We start from the raw sequence: 22,903 nt of genomic DNA on the forward strand, positions 1-22,903 counted from the left end.
TCAGAAGATTTAGTAAGATTAGTAAGATTTATCTGTTAACAACATACTCACCTGATCATAGGGTCGTGATTTACTAAAAAAAAATCTCTACCATCCTCCACCCCAATATCAATAAAGTCCACAGGTGTAGTGGCGAGAATGTGGAATTTGTCAGGATGTAGAGTGCGGAAGTTGTGTGACACTTGGAATCCGTCGGTCAGCTGGTTGTCGCCACCCTCACCGTGAAACTGACGGATGCAGTGTAGCATCTGGATCTGTCGAACAACACAGAAGCAAAGTTTTATCTACAGTATTTTCTTTATATGGTATACCCACCTCTCCCAAGTAAGGTGGGTGTGTCATAAGTGAGAGGAGACAGCCAAGACCTTGTCCACTACCTCCCCAGAAATGTTCACGTCTATGTCGCAGTAGATGAACCGTGGCTATATTTTAGTTAAAGAACATTGATGATAACCTGAAGGACAGCTCCTTTATAGCCAATATATACCTACAGGATCAGCTGAGGAGCTCCTTACATGAGGAGAAGGTAGTATAAAACATAATTGTTATTAAACTTTGACCTTCAGCTATGACTCGTTAAATCTACCAAAAGCTGACATCTCATATAGTTTTTTTTTCACTGCGTCCGTGTAAACCCTGACTCTCTCTACAGTAATAAGTCAATTAACTGCGTAGCACTTGAGGGTATGATGAATGCTTTATAACACTTAACACACTCACGTCGGTGGATGACTCGCCATCTCATTAGCTCCTTTGCTCTTAAACCAAAGTTGTTAAAGTTTAAAATCCGTTCACTTATATTAAATGGGTGATGCCATGTTGGTGAGACGTGGCTAATGGATTATGTCTCTACCAACACTTGATCTTCAGTAAACATGTTAGACGAGGGACTATGTCAGTGGCTGAGGGATATAACCTTAATATTTTACCAAACATCTAGGAAAAAAAGAAGACGTTTACTCTTTATTGTAATAGTTTTTATGACAAGATATTTAATTAAACTTACGCATGGCTTGTATTTCCTGGACGGGATATCACTGTGCATTTCAAGTTTTGCTGCCGTATATGCCAAGTTGATTGGATCATTCTTACTCTCTACGATGAATGTCTCTCTGAAAAACAAAACAAAAAAATCTGAAAAATCAAATAATTAACACTGAAGACGGATGAAGTTGTCTTGTGGTAATGGCTGAGAGGAAGGAAGACGTGGCTGTGAAGATTGATACTCAAAAAGACGGGTTGTGATGTCAGTGAAATGGTGGTGCTAATGTTGTAATACAGGTTATGCACTGGTGGTGGTAGTGATGGTGATAATAGTGATAATGTTATTGTTAGTGATGATGATGATGCTGATGATGATGTTGATGATAGTGATGATGATGATGATGATAGTGATGATGGCAATAATAATGATGATGATGATGATGATGACGGCAATAATGATGATGATGATGAAGGTAATAATGAAAATAATGATGATAGTGATAGTGATGATATGATGATAGTGATGGTGATGATAGTGATATTAATGATGACCGGTAGTGACGATAGTGGATGATGGTGATGGTGGGTGGGTGGTGGGAGTCCCGCAGGAAATGGGAGGGCAGCATCAGGCACTTCCTCACCTCGACACAGCCTCCTCCGCTCTCCTCGGTGACCTGTTGCCTCCCCCCCCCCCCCCCAAGTGGATTTTTCCACTCCTAGACTAACCTGGCCTTCCCTCATTGTCCTCTCTTGTTCTCATTGTCCTCCTCCTTGTTATCTTGTCCTTATTGATACCCTCTTCCTCCCCAGCCATAAAATGGGACCTCATATGCTGGGATAATTTTCAAGACTGTTACGTAACACCAGACATTGCCCTAAGCCAGGGGTTCTCAACCAGGGAGGAATTTCCCCCCTCAGGTTTTCAAGGGGGGGAACTGATAATAATATGGAAAAAATAAAGGATTTTCAGTATTATATGCATATTATTTGGAATGCACTTTTTGAGGCAGACAATCTTGGAAAGGAGGGGGGAATGACATTCTGACATATGGTGAAAGGGGTGCATGGGGCAAACAAGGTTGAGAACCACTGCCCTAAGCGATCAATGGAATGAAAGATCCTGCGTCAGGAGACTTTTCTCATGATCAATCAAGATCCACACACCGAAGACTATTTGTTTTTCTCTGTTTCATGTCTCCTGATAAATACTGAAGTGATTAATCTTACAGTATTGAGTTGTGTTGTGTTGCGTCATTGCGGGTTGATCGTAAAGTACTTGACTGAGAGAGCTTTATTACTGCTCAACAGGTTGCCAGGAGGTATAATGAACACCTCATGCAGTTCTGTTACTAAAAAGTTTTCAAATTTTGATGTGATAGATCAGAAGAAGAAATATTTAATTATGTAGTTTTCCATGATATGTATTGGGAATGTGAGGCCATATTAAATGACTTGGCTCTCCTCCCTCCACCTAGTGGGTAGCAGTACAGTCGGCTGACTCTAGGTGTTGAAGCTCAAGTGGCTACTTATAGCCGAGCCTTCAGCACTGTGAAGATTAAATAATGACACTTCACCACTTGTTGACTTGGACCACTTTCGGGTTCTTGGTTGTGTTAGGAAGGTGTAACTAATTGCTGGGTTAGTTCAGCCATTTATCTTTGCGAGTTTTCACCTCTAGAGACTTCGTGTTATAATGCGAGAGTCGATTAAACTGAAGTTAGTCACAGAAGTGAGATTTGAAGAATCACTTCTCAATCTTCAAGCACTTACCCATAATGACTCCTACTCAAGTAGGCAACTCGATCACTCAGCCGATGTAGTTGTCCCAGTTTAGTGGGTGTGTCAGAGACCACCACCAGCCCGTGAGACTCAAGCTGCTGCAGGAACTGCAGGAGAGCTGAGTCATCCTGAAGCAGTTCTGGGAAGGAAGCTCTTGGTAAGTTCTCCAGCAGTTCCTTGCCCCAGAGTGTTGGCTTTGACCTGTAAACAAATGTCTATGATTATTAAACTTGAGATTACTAAATGACTTTATCAAGCAGTAATTGTGATTTGCAATGTAATAACAACTTGTTGTTGGAAAGATATGAACCAATAAATATTGACAAACTTGAACCTTAGCCATGAGCGCATCACGCGTGTGGCTGGAGCCTTTACTACACCGATACACTTAACACTGAGAGAAGTTGTACATAACAGCTTATCAATACAGTAGTGATAATTTCATCAAGAGGTTCTGTATTAAGTTTTATTTATCCCAGAGTGTGAAGCAATTGTGGTGTACATCTTTCAGCAACAAGGATACACTTAGTTCTGTTTACCTTACTGTGTTGTTACGAAGATCTCTTTTATGTGTGTTGAAGGCCCTCTGGTGGAGCCAAGTGGCAGGATAAGTGGCCAGGTGACCGTCGGACCACAGCACCTCAATCACTCTACCACTGTCAACCACCTGTGATGAAGGACACGTCTGTTACACATTGTTTCAGCTCCCGTTCTGGCACTGTACTCTAAAACACAATACCTTACGTCAGTATGTTTATATAACTGTTCCAGGATGTTAAAGAAATGCTGTTCTCAGTCGGTGACCACCTTGAACACACCTTCACCTACAGACACGAATCATACTGCAGGATTATTAAGATATATTTACCTGGATGTCAGATGGACTGACGCCGAGTTGGAGGTCCTCAACTAGCAGTTTTCGCATCTTCGACACAGGATGAAAACAAATAGAACATTGGCAGTTGTCTCGCAGCCATACGTATGGATACACATCTGTCCCGCCACCTTCCCAACACACCTGTAATACTCCAGGTGCAGTTTATGAGCGAAAACAAGAAAACAATTCTGACCTTCAATTTACAGGAAATAAAGTACAAATTCCAACAAGTACACCTCATGTGACCATCACATTTCCACTGTTCTGGTAATGTTAGAAATATTATAAAAGGATAGAATGCATAAATGAAATTTCCCTGTGTTTTTACCCACTCTTACTCTGAAAGGCTTAGTAAGATTTACGGTGCAAAATAATGATAGGTTGCACCAATATTTTTATATACTGTTATGAACATTAATGTGTCAAGTCTTCACTTTTGAAGATCAATAGATTGTCGGGTGCGTATTGATGAACTGCCATCGAGACACAGTCCTAGTACTAGTTGTGTTTGTTGCCTCTGTATGGCAGAATATTATAGTTCCTGTCACATACTAAACTGGAGCCGCCACTCGACCTTCTGAGTACCACAAAATATATGAAAATTTTACATATCGTTCACCCCTCACATCCTACTCCTCATCCCTCACCCTTCATCCCTCACCTACTACCCTTCACCCCTCACATCCTACCCCTCATCCCTCACCCTTCACCCCTCACATCCTACTCCTCATCCCTCACCCTTCATCCCTCACCTACTACCCTTCACCCCTCACATCCTACTCCTCATCCCTTACCCTTCACCCCTCACATCTCAATATACACCCCTTACCCTTCACCCCTCACATCCTACCCCTCATCCCTCACCCTTCACCCCTCACATTTCAATATACACCCCTAACACTTCACCCCTCACCTACTACCCTTCATCCCTCACCCTTCACCGTTCACCCTCACCCTTCACCCCTCACCCTTCATCCCTCACCCTTCACCCTTCACCCCTCACTCTACACCCCCACCCTTCATCCCTATGTTCTCTAAATCGTAAACCTCGATAAACAAGACTCACTCTGACCACAAGAGTAAGATCTTTCAAGACTTTCGATAAGTTCCCACAATTTATCTTAATAATGTGTAATGACTTATATAAGTACCATGAAGTTTGACGCCAAATCTCAACGTGCCATTAAGCAGAGACCCAATAGGACTTGATCACACACTAGTAATTTTGTGAAATCCCTGAAGAATTTAGTCATTTCATGTAATTACTTTTTCACTCGGGGAATTCACGAAATTACTCAAATATCTAGGAACTTTACGAAATTACAGAACTATTGTTATTATTTTTACACGATCTTATTGGATGGCTTTAGACAATTTGTTGAGACTACCACACCATATTTGCCATGATTCCTAATACGCGTATATATGAAACACTAAGTTATTGACGTAAGTGTGACTTGTCGTTTCCTCCAAGTGAGTTTATCTACAGTCTGTATAACACGTAAGTACAACACCCAAGTGAATCATAAGAGTATAGGGATAATGTTATATAGTTTGTTCATTACTTTGTTTTGGTGATGATCTGTGTTGGTAATGCTGCCTGGTAGACGTCTTCGAACGCATTGAGTTGAGAAAATTATATGGTTGTGTTTTATCTCCTTGCTTTTTGTCTTTTCATTTTTATTTTAATCAATTAATCAAAAGAGTTAATCAAAATAAGAACCAAATTCTCAAAGGTTCTTCACAGTTGACGGACACTGAGACACTGATGAGGTACAGAGTTTGGAAGCGTTGTTTAGAGGTTCACGACCAGCGGTGATATGTGTTCGTTACAATGAACTTTTTCATATGGGATAATCGTCTCTGTAATTAGAAGAGTAAAGGTTTCTTATGTGCATAGAATAAATGCGGTTGAAAATAAAAATTAGTTATTAGCCATTAGGTATTTTGTAAATTCAAAGAGCAAGATACAATCGAAGTCTTCTGACAGTAATGAGACAGGTTCAATCAGTCCCATGAAGCTCCGACACCTACTCCAAGATGTTTTATGAACTACGACGGTCGGTCAGTTTAGTTGCCGCTGTTGCCGTGTTAACAGTGAAGTGTTAAGAGTCGTCGTTGGTGTGGGAATATAATATCAAGAGGTAAGTGGTGGTCAACACGGGCTGTATTTGTGGAGGTTAATGTGTTAATTATGAGGATGTACAGTATAGTAGACTACACAGTGAGGCTGACTCAACTCAACACGTTCAACTGCTAAAACTACACAACTTTACCTTATTCCCCGTTACTAAAGGTTCTTACCAATTGTTAGATGTTCTGGGTAATAAGTTCTATATACAGGAGAGAACACAAACACCTGTATAGTTTTGTAGGTTCGGTTTACTGGATAAGAGTATGTACACAGAGGTGGGTAGCACTGCTCCCTAGCTAAGGTCCGGGTCAACTACCATAGACGACGTATGGCAAGTGATACATTAGCAGCTTCCATACGTCGCCAGGCACATTAATTAAGCGTGTGGGATATGGTAATAACATTGCCACACGCTGCTAGCTAGGCTGAATAAATATAAATGGAGCACATACATAATATACATAATACATAATCCAGCATACATAATATACATACACCTCCCTCCCCCTATACGCTCATAGCAAAGTCTTGAGCGGACCTTTTCTTCTGGATCCGTTCTGAGCGTCGAGGGACTTCATCACTGGGAAGGGTATGGGACTCAACACTGGTGGCGGGGCCAGCAGAAGGCAGTGTTACGGGGCGGAGAAAACGGCGGTTCCTCCACCACACACGACCACTGGGTAACCGCACCTGGTAGTCCCGTGACCTGCCGAGACCCATGACTACGCCTACTTTGTCCCAACGTAGGGAGGTCGGGTCCTGAACACGGACTTGGGTGCCGACACTCAACCTGGGGAGGGAACGGGCGTGGTCGTTGTAGCGGGCGACGACGTCCTGAACACGTTCGGCGGCTCGGCGATCACAATCCTCTGTCTTGGCCTGCCACTCCTTGGAGAAGGATTGAGGGTGAGCAGGGACACAAGAACGAAGGGGGCGCCCATACAAAACCTGGGCAGGGGAGCGTCCGGTGTAGTTGGGTGTGTTGCGGAGTTCAAGAAGACCCCGGTCGAAGGCCTCGCAGTCAATGTTCCCAGAAGGGGCCACCTTAAGGATGAGGTGCTTCAGGGATTTGACAGCAGCCTCAGCGTGGCCGTTGGACTGCGGGTAATGGGGCGATGACAACACATGCCGGACTCCCCATCGGTCAAGGAACGCAGCAAAGTCCCGGCTTGTGAACTGAGGCCCTCCGTCGGTTCGCAGGCGTACAGGAACGCCCACGTCACGGAAGTAGTGGCGGAACTTGCTGATGGTGGCGGCAGACGTCGTGTCATTACCGCCCTTGATGACAACCGGCCAACCAGAGAGACGGTCGACGATAACCAGGAAGGACTTTCCTGACACACAGAAAAAGTCGGCCGACACAGACTCAAAGGGGCGGGTGGGGTTGTCGTCACTCATGAAGGGTACCTGCTGCTGGCTGGGTTGTAATACGTGGCGGGGCTTACACACCTGGACAGCATTGGAGATGTCGGGGTCGATGCCAGGCCGGAACGCAGTCTGTCGTGCACGTCGTTTGGTGGCCTCAGCTCCACGGTGACTGTCGTGAAGGCGAGCCAAGGCGTGGGGACGTGATGCAGCAGGGACAACTACCGAAGGAGAGGTGTCACTGGCCAGAGGTAGGGGTAGGGCGGCAGCAGGGTAGTTGCTGCTCCCTTCGTGCACCCTGTTGGCGTAATTTACCTCGAGAATCGGTGTTGGGAAGTCCTGGGAGATGATGGCCAACTCTTGACAATGTCTGTAGGACAGCAAGGGAGTCGGGACACCATTATGCACATCAATCCAGGCTTGACACGACCTGTTGCCAAAGGTGACTTGTGCTTGGAGTGAACCCAGGGCCGGGGTCATCTGTGAACCATCTGCCATAAAGCGGAGATCCTTGGGGGGCGGTCCTAGATCACTTGGAGAGAGCCCCAAGCATTGCAAATGCTGGGGACCGATGACTGTAGCATCAGCGCCGGTGTCGGGCAACATCTGGAGACGGGATGACACACTGCGGTAGGTCACAATGACACTGATGTACTGGGGAACTTTGGTCCTGGGACGCGGGGGGGAGCACACATTCCTAATATGGCTCCAGCGTTGTCCAGGGTCGTCGTGCCTCTGATTGGGAGACTGTGGGCGGCCCTCTCTGGTAGAAGGGCGCTGAAGCTTCCGTTGACGCTGTTCCTTGGGTTTGTTGGAAGGGCAACACTTGTCATAGTGGCCCAGACGGCCGCACACATTGCACTGGACGCGTTTGGCTGGGCACCGTACTGTGAGTGACCAGTGGCCCTTACGGTCACAACTGTTGCAGGTAGACTGAGCAGCTGGACATACCTGTGTTCCGTGCTGCTTACCACAGTTGTTGCAAAATGAACCGGGCGTGGACGTGGTGGGCGAAGGCGTAGGAGCAGACTTCTTGTCCTTCTTGTACCGGGAAACAGCGCGTACAGCTGTAGGGGGAGCTCGGATGGCAGAGGTGGCACACCTGGCAGCCTCATAGGAGCGACATATCGTCAACACATCCTGAAGAGAAGAGGAAGAGTCGAGGGAGGTGAGGCGTTGGACAAGTTCCTCGTCCTTAACACCCATCAGGATCACCTGCTTCAACTGGGTCTCCTCGCACTGCTGGTGGTGGCCTAAACATATATCTACCTCTTCCGAGGCTCTCTTAAGACGTACATAAAAAGCGTCAAAAGACTCACCCTCCATCTGTCTGCAGCTAAACAATTCCCTCCTGCGCAGAGCTTCATTCTGCTGTCCTTTGATGTGCCGTTGAAGAACGTCCAGTACCTCCTCTACAGACAGCGAAGAGGTTGGGGGTACCTGCAACGTATGTTCTAAGACACGCTGAACTTCCAAGGACAGGCACATACGCAGCTGGATGAGTTGTTTAGGCTGTGACAAACTCTGGAGATCCACCATTGTAGCATAATCAGCCCACCGCCGCCGCCATTCGCGAAAAGTCTGGAAATTTACATCAGGCTCCAAGATGGGCGGTGTTTGAGCTGCTGCTTTAGGTGGGGCTGGGGGGCGTGAAGGAAGCATGGATGAGGTATCTGAACCATTCAGTACCGAGGCAGTGTTAGAGCCAGGGGCTTGGTTAACAGTGAGGCGAGATATCAAGGCTTCAAACCGTGCACTGTCTTCCATTCTCCGTTGGTGGTCTCGTTCTGCCTCTGCTTGCCTTCTGTGCTCATCCGCCAAACGTCTGTGAGCTTCATCCTCGCGTCTCTCATCTCTCATAAACTTCATTAAGGCAATTATCTCTGGAGATAACGCTGAATGTTGAGGTGAAGGGCTGCGCGATGTTGTGGGAGCTGGGCCGGCCTGGTCATCCATCTCTGGGGGACTATCATCCGCTTGACTCATCCAGGCGCTGGGTCCACGGCTACGTAAGGCATGAGACATAACTACTTTATCTGTGTACTGTGTCTTAAATCAGTGTTGACCGGTCAGCCCGTCGTATCAACAAGATTTCAGACAAAAAAAAATTTAATTAAATACACAGATAAGTAGGTTATATATATAAAATATATATAAGGAACCGCGCGGTCAGCAAGTGTTAGTACATGTATGTGTGTGTGTCCCAGGCAGGCAGAGCGTCTCGCCCCAGCTGTGAGGGGGGGTGGAGGCGGCGCTGTGAGGGAGGGGGGTGGAGATAGGAGTAGCTCAGTCGCTCTCTGTAAACGGTCAGAGGAGGGTGCGCTGAGCTCTACACCCCACAAATGCCCAGAACATGCCGTATACCTTGGAAATCCGTTCGAACAAGGTCACACATGAATGGCACGAAACACACAATGCACTAAACACTTCACAGAAAATCACTGTCACTGACACTGCTCAAAGTTGCGAAATTCTTCGAGGGATGACGCGGGGTTGACCCAAGGCGGGGATCCATCAGCCGGCTTTCCACAAACTTGCACTAATCACTCGTAATAATCCAGTAAAACTACGCACTGCGCCATGTTAGATGTTCTGGGTAATAAGTTCTATATACAGGAGAGAACACAAACACCTGTATAGTTTTGTAGGTTCGGTTTACTGGATAAGAGTATGTACACAGAGGTGGGTAGCACTGCTCCCTAGCTAAGGTCCGGGTCAATCACCATAGACCCATTTAAGGCAAGTGATACATTAGCAGCTTCTCCATAATGTCGCCAGGCACATTAATTAAGCGTGTGGGATATGGTAATAACATTGCCACACGCTGCTAGCTAGGCTGAATAAAATATAAATGGCACATACATAATATACATACATAATACATAATCCAGCATACATAATATACATACACCAATCACTCCACGAAAAACACGAATAACGTTTCATAAGGACTTGGCGAAATAAAAATGACACATTGTTATAGTTAAATGGAATAGAAATTTGCTGTCAGTGTGTTTAGCATATGCCTCGGTCCACCAGCTGGTCGTGGAAGCATATTAAAGGGCTGTAGCTGTTTCCTTATAAAAGGTAATATGGTCTTAGATGGGATTTAAACATAATCTTATTTAGGAATGATACAAGAGGTGAGCATTTGAATATTATTAACTTTTGTGAAATTGTAATCCCTCCTCCTTATGTTCACATTGTCAGCCGGCGAAGTGAGAGAAAAATATTATAAACTGAATTTAAAAACAATTGCATATCGGGTATGAGCTATTTAACCCCTGGGAATAGCTTGGTATGACACATTGCTTATTTTTAGCATCTAAAAGGAAAATTAACCTAACCTAACCAAACCAAGAAAACATAAACTAATTTAACAACCAGATGGCTTTACTATAAATTTTAGTTAGATGGGCCAGGTCAGGGTTAGTTCGTTTGTCGTAATTTATGGTTTAATGAAATATCACCACAAACACGACTTCCTTTTCATAAAAAATATATTATGTTAGTGAACTGATGACAATGTTTAAATTAACTATTTAAAACTAATTTAATCTAAGCTAACCTATTAACAAATTTAACCATTTAAACCTAACTTAACCATAGTGACCCACCATTACGGCCTTGTATTATTCTGAAGTTGCTGTTAGATTGAATTGAATTGAAACAGTTTATTTAGTCAGAAAAACACAGATACAGAGTGCATAATAATACCAATATTAACATGGCTGAGCCAGTTGAGAACCTGAGCTCTCTTTTAGGCACCTGATTTATATAATATACATTTATCTCAAGGAAGTATTATGTAATATTTAAATAATCTGGAATAGTACAATAGCATGGTGGTAATAAGAACATCTCATAATGTTACCATTTATCATTCAATATTTATTAAGTTTACTTATTTATTATTTTTTTAGTTTTTATATATATATATATATATATATATATATATATATATATATATATATATATATATATATATATATATATATATATATATATATATATATATATATATATATATATATATATATATATATATATATATATATATATATATATATATATATATATATATATTACAAATTATGGTATTAAAAATCATAAGTATAATGGGGGAGCAGTACAACCTGGGTTGTACAGTAATATGGTTAAAAACATTCAGGACAGGAGTATCTATGTCAAAATTTAACAAAATCCATTTTTGGCCGAAAAATGACAAAATTGTAAGTCTAAGTCTAAAGGATTTTTGTAATAAAATACGTTTTCTCTGAACTAAAATTTAATGTGCCTAACTATTTATGTACATCCAGAATAATACATACACCAAGAAATGACCTCGATAACCCATAAGTGGCGAGTAAATTAGCAATGGCAAAAGTAATAAAATATTCTAAAATCATTTGCAACATTTTTCTTAAAAGCCATTGAACAAGTTATAATCAAGATATCAAATTTGGTTAACAGATCCTTACAGCACATTCAGGAGGCCTATACTGAATTTAAATCAAAACTACTTTTTTGCCGAAAATGACAAAATTGTAAGTCTAAAGCCTCAAAGGATTTTTAATAAAAAATACGTTTTCTCTGAACTAAAATTTAATGTGCCTAACTATTTAAGTACATCCAGAAATAATACCAGTTACCCAAGAAACACCTCGATAACCCATAAGTGGCGAGTAAATTAGCATTGCAAAAGTAATACTAAAATATTCTAAAAATCATCGAACATTTTCTAAAGCCATCGGAACAAGTTATAATCAAGATATCAAATTTCTGGTTAACAGATCCTTGCTAGAGCACATTCAGAGCACCTATACTGAAATTTTGAACAAAATCCATTTTTTGGCCGAAATGATGTACCAGGTCTAAAGTTCTTAAAGGAGTTTTGGTCAAATACTTTTTTCTGAACTAAAATTCTAATGTGCCTTAACTATTTAAGCATCCAGAATAATACACAAGCACCCGAAGAAATGACCTCGAAAACCCATAAGTGCGGCGAGTAATTAGCATTGCAAAAAAGTAATTAAAATATTCTAAAATCATTTAAACATTTTCTAAAGCCACGGAACAAGTTATACAATCAAGATATCAAATTTTGATTAACAGAGTCCTTACAGCAATATTCAGGAGCACTTATACTGTGGGCCTCTTGAACAAAAACTATTTGGCCGAAAATGACAAATTGAAGCTCCAAAGCCCATGATTTTGGCCAAAAATACTTTTTTCTGAAATTAAAATTTAATGCCTAACTATTTAAGTACATCCAGAATAATACACACCAAAGAAATTAATACTCCCTGAAAAAACCCATAAGTGGCGTATAATTTAAAATAAAAAGTGAATAAATATTCTCAAAAATCACGGAAATATTTTCAAAAAGCCATTTGAACAAGTTATAATCAAAGATATCAAATTTTGGTTAACAGGATCCTACAGCACATTATTCAGGAGTACCTATACTGGTAAAATTTTAAACAAAATCCAGTTTATGGAAGTCAAAATGACGAAAAATTGTAAGTCTAAAGCCCAAATATTTTTGGCTAAAAAATACTTTTTTCTTGAACTAAAATTAATGTGCCTAACTATTTAAGTACATCCAGAATATGTTACAAGCACCAAGAAAATGACCTCAATACCCATAAGTGGCGAGTAATTAGCATGCAAAAAAGTACTAAAATATTCTAAAAACTATTTAAATGATTCAAAAAGCATTTTGAACAAGTTATAAATCAAGATATCAAATTTTGGTTATCAGATCCCCAAGAAAGCACATTCGTGGAGTACTAAGTACTGAAATTTGAACAAATCCATTTTTTGCCGAAATGACGAAATTGTAAGCTCCAGCCTGTATGATTTTTGGCCAAATATTTTTTTCTCTGAACTAAAATTCTAATGTGCCTAACTATTTAAGTTCATCCAGAATAATACACAAGCACCAAGAAACATTCCTCGAAAACCCATAAGTGGCGAGTAATTAGCATTGCAAAAGTACTAAAAATATTCTAAAAAATCATTTGAACATTTTGCCATTGGAACAAGTTATAATCAAGATACCAAATTTGGTTAACAGATTCCTACAGCACATTCAGGAGTACTCTATACTGAAATTTTGAACAAAAATCCATTTTTGGCCGAAATGACGAAAAATTGTAAGTCTGGGGTGTCTAAAGGATTTTTGGTCAAAATATTTTTTCTCTGAACTAAAATTTAATGTGCTCTAAATCTTATTTAAGTACATCCAGAATAATACACAAGCGCCCCAAGAAATGACCTCGAAACCTTATAAGTAGCGAGTAATTAGGCATGGCAAAAGTAATTAAAATATTCTAGTAAAAACTTATTTTGAACATTTTCTGGGTGTCATCGAACAAGTTATAATCAAGATATCAAATTCTAAGCTAACAGGATCCTAAGCAGCAATATCTCAGGAGTACCTATACTGAAATTTCAATCCATTTTTGGCCGAAATGACAAAATTGTAAGTCTAAAAGCCCAGCGATTTTTGGCCAGCCTTTCTTGAACTAAAATTTAATAAAGCTCAACTATTTAAGTACATCCAGAATAATACACAAGCACCAAGAAATGCATTCCTCGAAAACCCATAAAAGTAGTAATTAGTATTATAAAGTAATTAAAAGACGAAAAATCATTTAAACATTTTCTAAAAAGCCATGGAACAAGTTATAACTGGGTTATCAAATTTTAACAGATCCTTACAGCACATTCAGGGAGTACCTATACTGAAATTTTGAACAAAAATCCATTTTTTGGGTCAGAAATGACAAAAATTTGTAAGCTCCAAAGCCTTAAAGGATTTTGGCCAAAAATATTTTTCTCTGAACTAAAAATTTAATGTGCCTAACTATTTAAGTACATCCAGAATAATACACAAGCACCAAGAAATGACCTCTGAAAACCCATAAGTGGCGAGTACTTAAGTATTGCAAAAGTAATTAAAAATATTTCTAAAAAATCATTTGAACATTTTCTAAAAAGCCATTTGGATGTGAAGTTATAATCAAAGATGGTCAAATTTGGTTAACAGATCTCATGTTACTATCTAGGAGTACCTATACTGAAATTCTGAACAAAATCCATTTTGGCCGAAAATGACAAAAATTCTAAGTCTAAAGCTCTTGTATGATTTTTTAAATAAAAATACGTTTTCTGAACTAAAATTTAATGTGCCTAACTAATTAAGTACATCCAGAATAATACATACACCAAGAAATGACCTCGAAAACCCATAAGGGTGGCGAGTAATTAGGCATTGCAAAGTACTTTTACCAGTGGCTATTCTTAAAAAATCATTTGAAATGTTTTCTAAGTTTTATTTGAAATGCTATAATCAAGATATCAAATTTGGTTAACAGCTCCTTAAGCAGCACATTCAGGAAGTACCTATACTGAATTTAAAAATCCATTTTACCGAAATGACGAAAATTGTAAGTCTAGTTCTTTAAATGATTTTTGGCCAAAATACCTTTTTCTGAACCAGTACTCATCGTGCCTAACCATTTAGCACATCCAGAATAATACACAAGCACCAAGAAATGACCTTGAAACCCATATAAGGGCGGAAAGTAATTAGTGACAAAAGTAATAAAAGATGTCTTTAAAAATCATTTTGAACATTTTCTAAAGCCATTTGAATGTTATAATCAAGATATCACCCCATATCAGATCCTACAGCACATTCAGGAGTACCTATACTGTTTGAACAAACCATTTTTGGTCGAAAATGACGAAAAATTGTAAGTCTAAAAGCCTTTAAAGGATTTCGCCAAAATATTTTTTCTCTGAACCAAATTTAATGTGCCTAAATTATTTAAGTACATCCAGAATAATACACGTAAGCACCAAGAAATATCTCGAAAACCCATAAGTGGCGGAAGTATAATTAGTATTACAAAAGTAATTAAAATATTCTAAAAAATCATTTGGAAACATTTTCTAAGTCATTTGAACAAGTTATAATCAAGATATCAAATTTTGGTTAACAGATTCCTACAGCACATCTAGGAGTACATATACTGAAATTAACAAACCATTTTTGGCTGAAATGACAAAAATTAAAGTCTAAAGCCTTAAAAGGATTTTTAAATGTAATACTTTTTTTCTCTCTGAACTAAAATTCTAATGCTAAAATTTAATGTGCCTAACTATTTAAGTACATCCAGAATAATACACAAGCACCAAGAAATGACCTCGAAAACCCATAAGTGGCGAGTAATTAGCATTGCAAAAGTAATTAAAATATTCTAAAAATCATTTGAACATTTTCTAAAAGCCATTTGAACAAGTTATAATCAAGATATCAAATTTTGGTTAACAGATCCTTAAACAAGAGGACAGAGCTGTCAGGATTATGTTTAGTTGGCAATTATGTTTATTGCAATGGTAATTACTTATTTATTTACTTGATAATTTCCGATAAAATGGTTTTGATGGTACAATAAAAGCAGGTACTGTAAATATAGTAGGTGTTACAAGAAATATTAATACTTAGACAATAGATATTTTTTAAAAGATGATTTAAAGGAAGAAAGTGTAGTCTTTGCTGGGATGGGTGGGGGTAAGTTGTTCCACACCTTCACACCGTGATATTTTATGGAGGTCTGGGGCTGAGAGGAGCGCACTGGTGGTCTTAGTAGCTCTGGGTGCCTTAAGTTGTATCTCTGATTATTCCGGAACTGGAAATAATTATTATCAAGCAAGTGATTGATAGATTTGTAAACAAAGAGGGCACAGCAGTAGGTGTTAATATCTTCGAATTTTAAAATTTTCAATATAGCAAATTTTTCGATTGTGCGATCTGTTTTTTTTTTTCAAGTAGGTCATTGTCCGTACAACTCTCTTTTGTGCAGTAACCAGAGATTGTGTTTTTGAAGAGCCAGAGGCTCCCATAGTGTGTGACAGTGTATCAGGTGTTGGTAAACAAGATCATGATAGATTTCTTTCATTGCTGTGAGAGTGAGTGACTGTAGAGGGTGATACATGATACCACACTGTTTATTGACTTTACTGTGAATGGCTTGTATGTGGTTTCTCCAGTTAAGTTTCTCATCAACAATAACTCCGAGGAACTTAGTATTTTGTTCGCGTTTGAGGACTGTATTACCTACTCCGGCAGTGCTGCCTTTACTCAAAACGTTTGGGAATTCATCTTTGGAAATATCTTCAGAGTCTTTGTCACTTTCTCTTGAATATTATCAACAGCGGCAAATTTTTATAATGAACGGTTACTGGAGTCACACCACAATATAACAGCACGAGGCTAAAAGAATAAAGAAATAACTTTGACAGAGAGAAAGAGCTGGGGAGCCTGACCTGCATCATGGCTGTAGCTGTGAGAGGAACAGTGCTGGCCACAGTGACGCTAGCTGCCTGGTAGTGTACTGTCCCCTGTGCTGCTTTTCCTCCACTCCTTTCACTTGTGGTCACTTCTCGTCTTTGTCTACCAAAAAAAATATATATATATTTAATGATTAATAAAAATATTACAGAATAAAAATAAAGAAAACGCAAGAGTCTGTACCACAACCTAATGCAAGAAGTCTGTCTGGAACACCTAATCAATTTATGGTTTTCATCACATGATCAATGCCAAGTTTCAGGAATTATTACACATAGTTATGTCACTCATAGCCAAGAAACCATATTTACTTGGAGGCTGTAGAGTTGTAGATCAGATTCCCGCATCGCCGTTTCGTTGCATCAAATGAGGTTTCCTAGGGATTTTTTTTTAATTTGACGCTGATGCTCTGTCTCCCTTTTTGGATATGGGTACTACATTTGCCTGTTTCCACAAGTCTGGCACAGCTTCTGTGTCTAATGATTTTGTAAATAAATTTATGAGGGGTCTGCTAATCTGTTCATTACACTCTTTCAAAACTCAGGGAAAATTTCATCCGGCCCTGGGGATTTTGTGTTCTTTAATTTATTTATCTTCTTAAGAACATCCTCTTTTCTGATAGTGATATTCTTTAATTTCTCTTCTTCATTTCCCCTAATTATCAGTTCCACCTCTGGAATTTCCTTGTGAATTTCTTCTGTGAAAACTGACCAGAAGTAGCTGTTTAATGTTTTGCTTATTTTCTCACTATCATCAATCACTTCCCCTCTCTCTGACTTTAAAGGCCCCACTTTGTCCTTGACCTTTGTCCTATTTACCTGGAAAAATCCCTTGGGATTCGCCTTGGATTCTCTTGCTATGCTGATTTCGTAGTCCCTCTTTGCCTTCCTTACATTTTTCTCAACATTCCTAGGTAGTTCATTATACCTATATCTGAGCTGCTCCTCCCCTCCCTTTAATTTCTTATAAATTCCTTTCTTTATTCCTATGTCATGTTTAAGTTTTATGGTCATCCACCTTGGCTCATTCTTATTTGACCTAATTTTTCTGTATGGTATATTTTGTTCGTGTTGTGTCGCCTGTGACCTCACCCATTCCTACCGGGGGACTGACCTGACTGTTCCCAGGCGACCTCACCGAGGTACCTTCTTAACCCCTCATAATCCGCCGATCGAAAGTCTGGGACTCTGACCATTTTGTCATTGTTTTTTTGTTTCCCAATTTAGGGTGAACCTGATTTCTCTGTGATCACTGTTCCCTAGTTCTTCCCCTATTGTGATATCTCTGATAATATTTTCTTTATTTTGTAATACTAGGTCTAATATATATTGTTACCTCTAGTAAGTTCTGTAATTAGTTGTTTCAAAAAATTTTCCTGTACTGCATCTAGGAAGTCTTCAGATTCATAGTCACCTACAATGTTGTCCCAGTCAATATTCCTTAGTTGAAGTCCCCATAATGCACAGGTTGTTGTATTTTGCTGCCCTACTCGTTTCCTGCTATATGGGCTGAGCTGCTTCTTTCCCAAGACTTGGGGGCCTATAAATCACTCCCATAATTAGTTTTTCTCTTCCTTCCACAATTTCTACCCATACAGACTCGGTTCCAATTTCCCCCTTTATTGAATTATTAATACAACATTTTAATGTATCCCTGACGAAGAGTGCGACCCCTCACCCCTTCCTACCTTCGCTGTCCTTGTGAAAAAGGCTGTACCTCTGACCCAGCTTGGAGAAGGTCGTGCCGATCGTGCTCCCGCTAGAGACCAAGGAAAATGGCCGCTTTGGATCGTTGTGCCGTGGGGGAAGAGGAGGGGAGTGTGGGGAAGGACGACCTCCTTGCCACGCTGTTAAGGCAGCTGGGGCAGTTGAGGAGTGAGGTTGACACTCTAAAGGGGGAAAATGAAGCCCTCAGGATGGAACTCCTTCAGGTAGGTGTCCTGCCTAGCAGGACACCTGCGAAGGAGGAGCAGGCGTGGAGAGTGGTTGTCTCCAAGGGGACTAGGGTCAGGCTTAGGAAAGCTGACCAGGGTGTGGAGTGCAGCAACCCTTACCAGGTGCTGCAGGAAGCTGGAGAGGAAGAGAAGAGGCAGGACGGTATGGATCAAGGAGAGGAAAGGGCAGTTGTACAAACCCTGCCCACAGGTAAGGTCGTGGTAGTTGGTGACAGCCAGGTGAGGTTTATGGATAGGGCTTTTTGTGCGAGAGATGGGAAACGTAGGACTAGGGTATGTTTTCCTGGGGCTGGGATAGGGCATGTAGCCGAGAGGTTAGACAGAGTTTTGTCAGGGGAGGGTACTAATCCAGTAGTGTGTCTTAGTGTGGGAGGAAACGACATAGGTAAGGTTAGGAGTGAGGAACTTTTCAAGAGGTATAGGGAGGCGCTGGGGAAGATTAAAGATAGGGGAGGGATCCCTATAGTATGTGGTGTCTTGCCTAGAAGAGGGGTTGGTCGTGAATGGCTGTCCAGGGCAATTGCTATTAATTGCCGACTGGAAAAACATTGTGCAAACAATGGTTGGGCATTCATTGATGACTGGCAACGATTTTATGGCAACGACTACCTGTACTGTCGCGACGGAGTACATTTGTCTCGTGAGGGGGTAAAGACGTTGTTTGCATCCCTGGAGCGTGAAATTGTCACTCCGAAGGGGGGGTTTCGCCAGTAGAGAGGGGTCGGGGAAAATGGGAGTCAAAAAACAAGCAGGTCCTGGGAAGTAGTGAAACAGAAGTAGATAATGCTGAAAATATAGTTAGTCATAATAACAAACATCAAAGTAATAAATGTAAAACAGACAGAAACGGAAGAAATATATTGAGTGTTTATTATACTAATAGTAGAAGCCTGTGTAACAAGATAGACCAGCTCAGGGCCATTGTTAGTAAAGAGAACATAGATATAATTGCAATATCGGAAACATGGATAAATTCAAACAGCAAGCATTTTTTAGCAGAATTTCATATTCCAGGATATAACCTATATAAATTTGACAGAGTAGGAAGGAGAGGTGGCGGTGTAGCAGTGTATATCAGGGTGTCATTAAAAAGCTGCAATAAATCAAACATTAAAACAAATAGCGATAATGAAAGTATTTGGGTAGAGATTGGTGAGGGCAGTGAATCCGTAGTCATTGGTGTTATATATAGACCACCTAATTTGAGTAGGAACGATGGAAAATTGCTATGGGAGGAAATAAAGAAGGCATCTGATAGAAACAATGTATGTATTCTAGGCGATTTCAACTTTTCAGGCATAGATTGGAAAAATCAACTTAGCGATAATGAATCTGAAGATTTTCTAGAAGTAGTACAAGATAGTTTTTATATCAATTCATAAACTCGCCCACTAGAGGAAATAATATCCTCGATTTAGTTCTCAGTAATAATGAAAATCTAGTAAAAGATGTTGGGATTGGAGACGAACTAGGAAACAGTGATCATAAAGCCATATATTTTAACATAATATGGGATGGCAGGAAAAAGGAAAATTCGGCCTTGATCCCGGATTTTAGGAAGGCTAATTACGGTAGCTTAAGGAGAGACCTAAGGGATGACCCTATGGTCAAAAGATTAATCCCCCACACACCTCCGGAAACTGTCAACTTAGGACGGGATAACCCCGAATTTAATTTAGCAGCTACTTATGAACAATTTATTGCGACAATCAATAATGCCCAAAATAAACACATCCCTAAAAGAAAATTCAGATCGATACGGAACCAACCAAAATGGATGAATAATAGACTCTTAGATCTTCTAGGGAAAAAAAAAGGAGTATATAGAGAAGTTAAGAAAGGCGAAAATCACTTACTTGGTTACTATCAGAACCTAACAAGACAGGTAAAAACAGAAATTAGGAAAGCAAAGAAAAATTATGAAATCAAGGTAGCAAAAGAATCGAAAAATAACCCCAAAGCTTTTTATCAACTGTATAAATCAAAGGATAGAGATACAATAGGTCCCCTTAAAACTACGGCAGGAGAAATGACTGATGATGAGTTAGAAATGTGTAGTACGTTAAATAGTCATTTTCGCTCCGTATTCACAAATGAAAACCTAGCACAGTTTCCAGAAGTTCATAAGGTATATAACGACAGTATAGAAAATATGTTGATGAATATCAATATTACTTAGTAACGATGTGCTTAAAGTAATTAACAAACTGAAGCTCCTCATAAATCGCCTGGTCCAGACGAGGTATATGCTAGAATATTAAAAGAATGTAGAGATGAGTTGAGTAATCCATTAGCAGTTTTATTTAATAAGTCATTAGAATCGGGCCTAGTGCCAGAAGCTTGAAACTTGCAAATGTAGTCTGATTTTCAAAAGGGTGATAAATCATTAGCATCAAATTACCGTCCCATTAGTCTCATCGTCAATTACAGGCAAGTTGCTAGAGTCAATTATTGCTACAAAAAATCAGAAGCCACCTTGAAACATTCAACTTAATTCATTCTTCTCAGCACGGGTTCACCCAGGGACGTTCTTTGTCTCACAAATTTGTTTTAGCTTTTTTCAGAAGTATATGAAGCGGTAGATAATGATAAGTCATATGATATAATTTATTTAGATTTCAGTAGCTATCTGATAGTCCCCTCATGAGAGATTGATATGAAGGTAGAAGCACATGGAATAGGTGGATCAGTATTAAAATGGATTAGGCTTCATGGTTAACTGGTAGGAAACAAAGAGTCAGCATAAATGATTAAAGTCAGACTGGGTGGCGGTCAAAAGCGGAGTTCCCCAGGGATCTGTATTAGGCCCCTCTGCTGTTTGTTATATTCATTAATGATCTTGATTTAGGCATAACTAGTAGATTAGTAAATTTGCAGATGATACCAAAATGGGGAGAAAGTGATACCCAGGACAGTGACTTTGAACACCTTCAAAGAGATCTAGATACCTTACATGAGTGGTCAGTAGACTGGCAAATGAATTTTTAATACTAATTGATAAAATGCAAGGTACTACAGATAGGGAAGACGAATACAAACGTTAAGTATAAATCCAGGTAACACGGAAATAGAAACTCCAGTTTGTGAAAAAGATCTAGGTGTATTTGTTAGCAACGACTTGGAAACCTAGAAAACACGTGTAATAGCGCTCGCAACAAGGCAAACAGGATTCTTAAGTTCATATCTAGGTCTGTGAGTAACAGAACTGCTGGACGTTATCTTGAAATCCTTTACTCTAGCATTAGTGAGGCCACACATGATTATGCGGTTCAGTTCTGGTGTCCTTATTATAGAATGGCTATGGATTCTTTGGAGAGAGTACAAAGAAGAATGACAAAATGATTCATAATATTAGAAACCTTCCATATGAAGAAAGACTGAAAAGCTTAGTTTACATTCATTAGGAGAGGCGTAGAGTTAGGGAGATATGATAGAGGTGTACAAGGGGTAAGGATTAATAAGGGTAAATGGAAGATGTTCTGAAGTCAGTAATAACGAAATAACTAGAACAAATGGTTTTAAATTAGATAAATTCCGATTCAGAAAGCGATATAGGCAAGCACTGGTTTGGTAATAGAGTTGTGATATGTGGAATAGGCTACCGAGTGCTATAGTAGGATCGGGGGACGCTAGGGAGCTTCAAGACGAAGTTGACAGGCACATGGAAGTGCTGGGATGGTGTGAAAGGGATTCGTTCTGTATGGGCCAGTCGGCTCTGCAGTATCCTCTTTCTCTTATGTTCTTATGTGGAACTCTAATAAAAGGTTCTTGCTCGCCAGATTCATCCAAGTTTCGGTGATTGCTATGACGTCTACATTCTTGGTATATACAACCGCATTTAGCAAGTCTATCTTATTTCTAACGCTCCTACTGTTTGTATAGTATACATTTAAACCTACCCTTCCCTGGTCCTGTTTTACCCCTTGTCCTGAGTAACCACGACACTGTCTCGCCCTACAGCAGTGAGAGGTTAACAATCAGACATCCCTAAACAGTTTAACCATATCACAAAATTATTACATTCTTACATACGTATCTTGATTTGATTAAGTGATTATTATTATTATTTAAATGCTTCCCCTCCGTATCTTGGCGCCCCTAGTATGTGCCGCCCGGGCCGACCTCTTGGCTTGTTGGGGCCTTGGAGACAAGATTGGGAGGGGGCGGTGATATAATGTGTCTTTTATCACTCATTACATGTAAACAATGTGACCCCGGAGACACTGCCCGCCACCACTAGTTGTTACAGATGATAACAACCAAATTCAACCAAACGATACTAAAACTTCCAAGATCGTCAGGTTAAATTGGTGAGTTTTGACTACCATCATCAGTGCTCTAGGCTACAGGCTCACAACCTACCTGTAGGACACATTCATCAAGTTTATTAGATTTTTTAAATTTATTTATTTTTATTAATTATTAGGAATGATTTTCATACAAAAT

At 40.0% G+C, this 22,903-nt stretch overlaps 1 protein-coding gene across 1 annotated transcript in view; it reads right to left on the reverse strand.

Moving 5' to 3' along the window:
• The window catches only part of LOC121865979 (gamma-butyrobetaine dioxygenase-like), a 31,402-nt gene that overhangs the window by 3,137 nt on the left and 5,362 nt on the right, over positions 1-22,903 (reverse strand). Inside the window, exons 2-7 of the mRNA XM_042365553.1 lie at positions 16,479-16,605; positions 3,632-3,781; positions 3,303-3,430; positions 2,755-2,964; positions 1,007-1,112; positions 52-254 (exon numbers count right to left, since the gene is read on the reverse strand). Of these exons, the coding sequence (XP_042221487.1) occupies positions 52-254; positions 1,007-1,112; positions 2,755-2,964; positions 3,303-3,430; positions 3,632-3,781; positions 16,479-16,605 (924 nt within the window). The remainder of the gene's footprint in view (positions 1-51; positions 255-1,006; positions 1,113-2,754; positions 2,965-3,302; positions 3,431-3,631; positions 3,782-16,478; positions 16,606-22,903) is intronic.

This window comes from Homarus americanus, unplaced genomic scaffold, assembly GCF_018991925.1.
Source record: "Homarus americanus isolate GMGI-L3 unplaced genomic scaffold, GMGI_Hamer_2.0 scaffold21824, whole genome shotgun sequence".
Taxonomy (NCBI): domain Eukaryota; kingdom Metazoa; phylum Arthropoda; class Malacostraca; order Decapoda; family Nephropidae; genus Homarus; species Homarus americanus.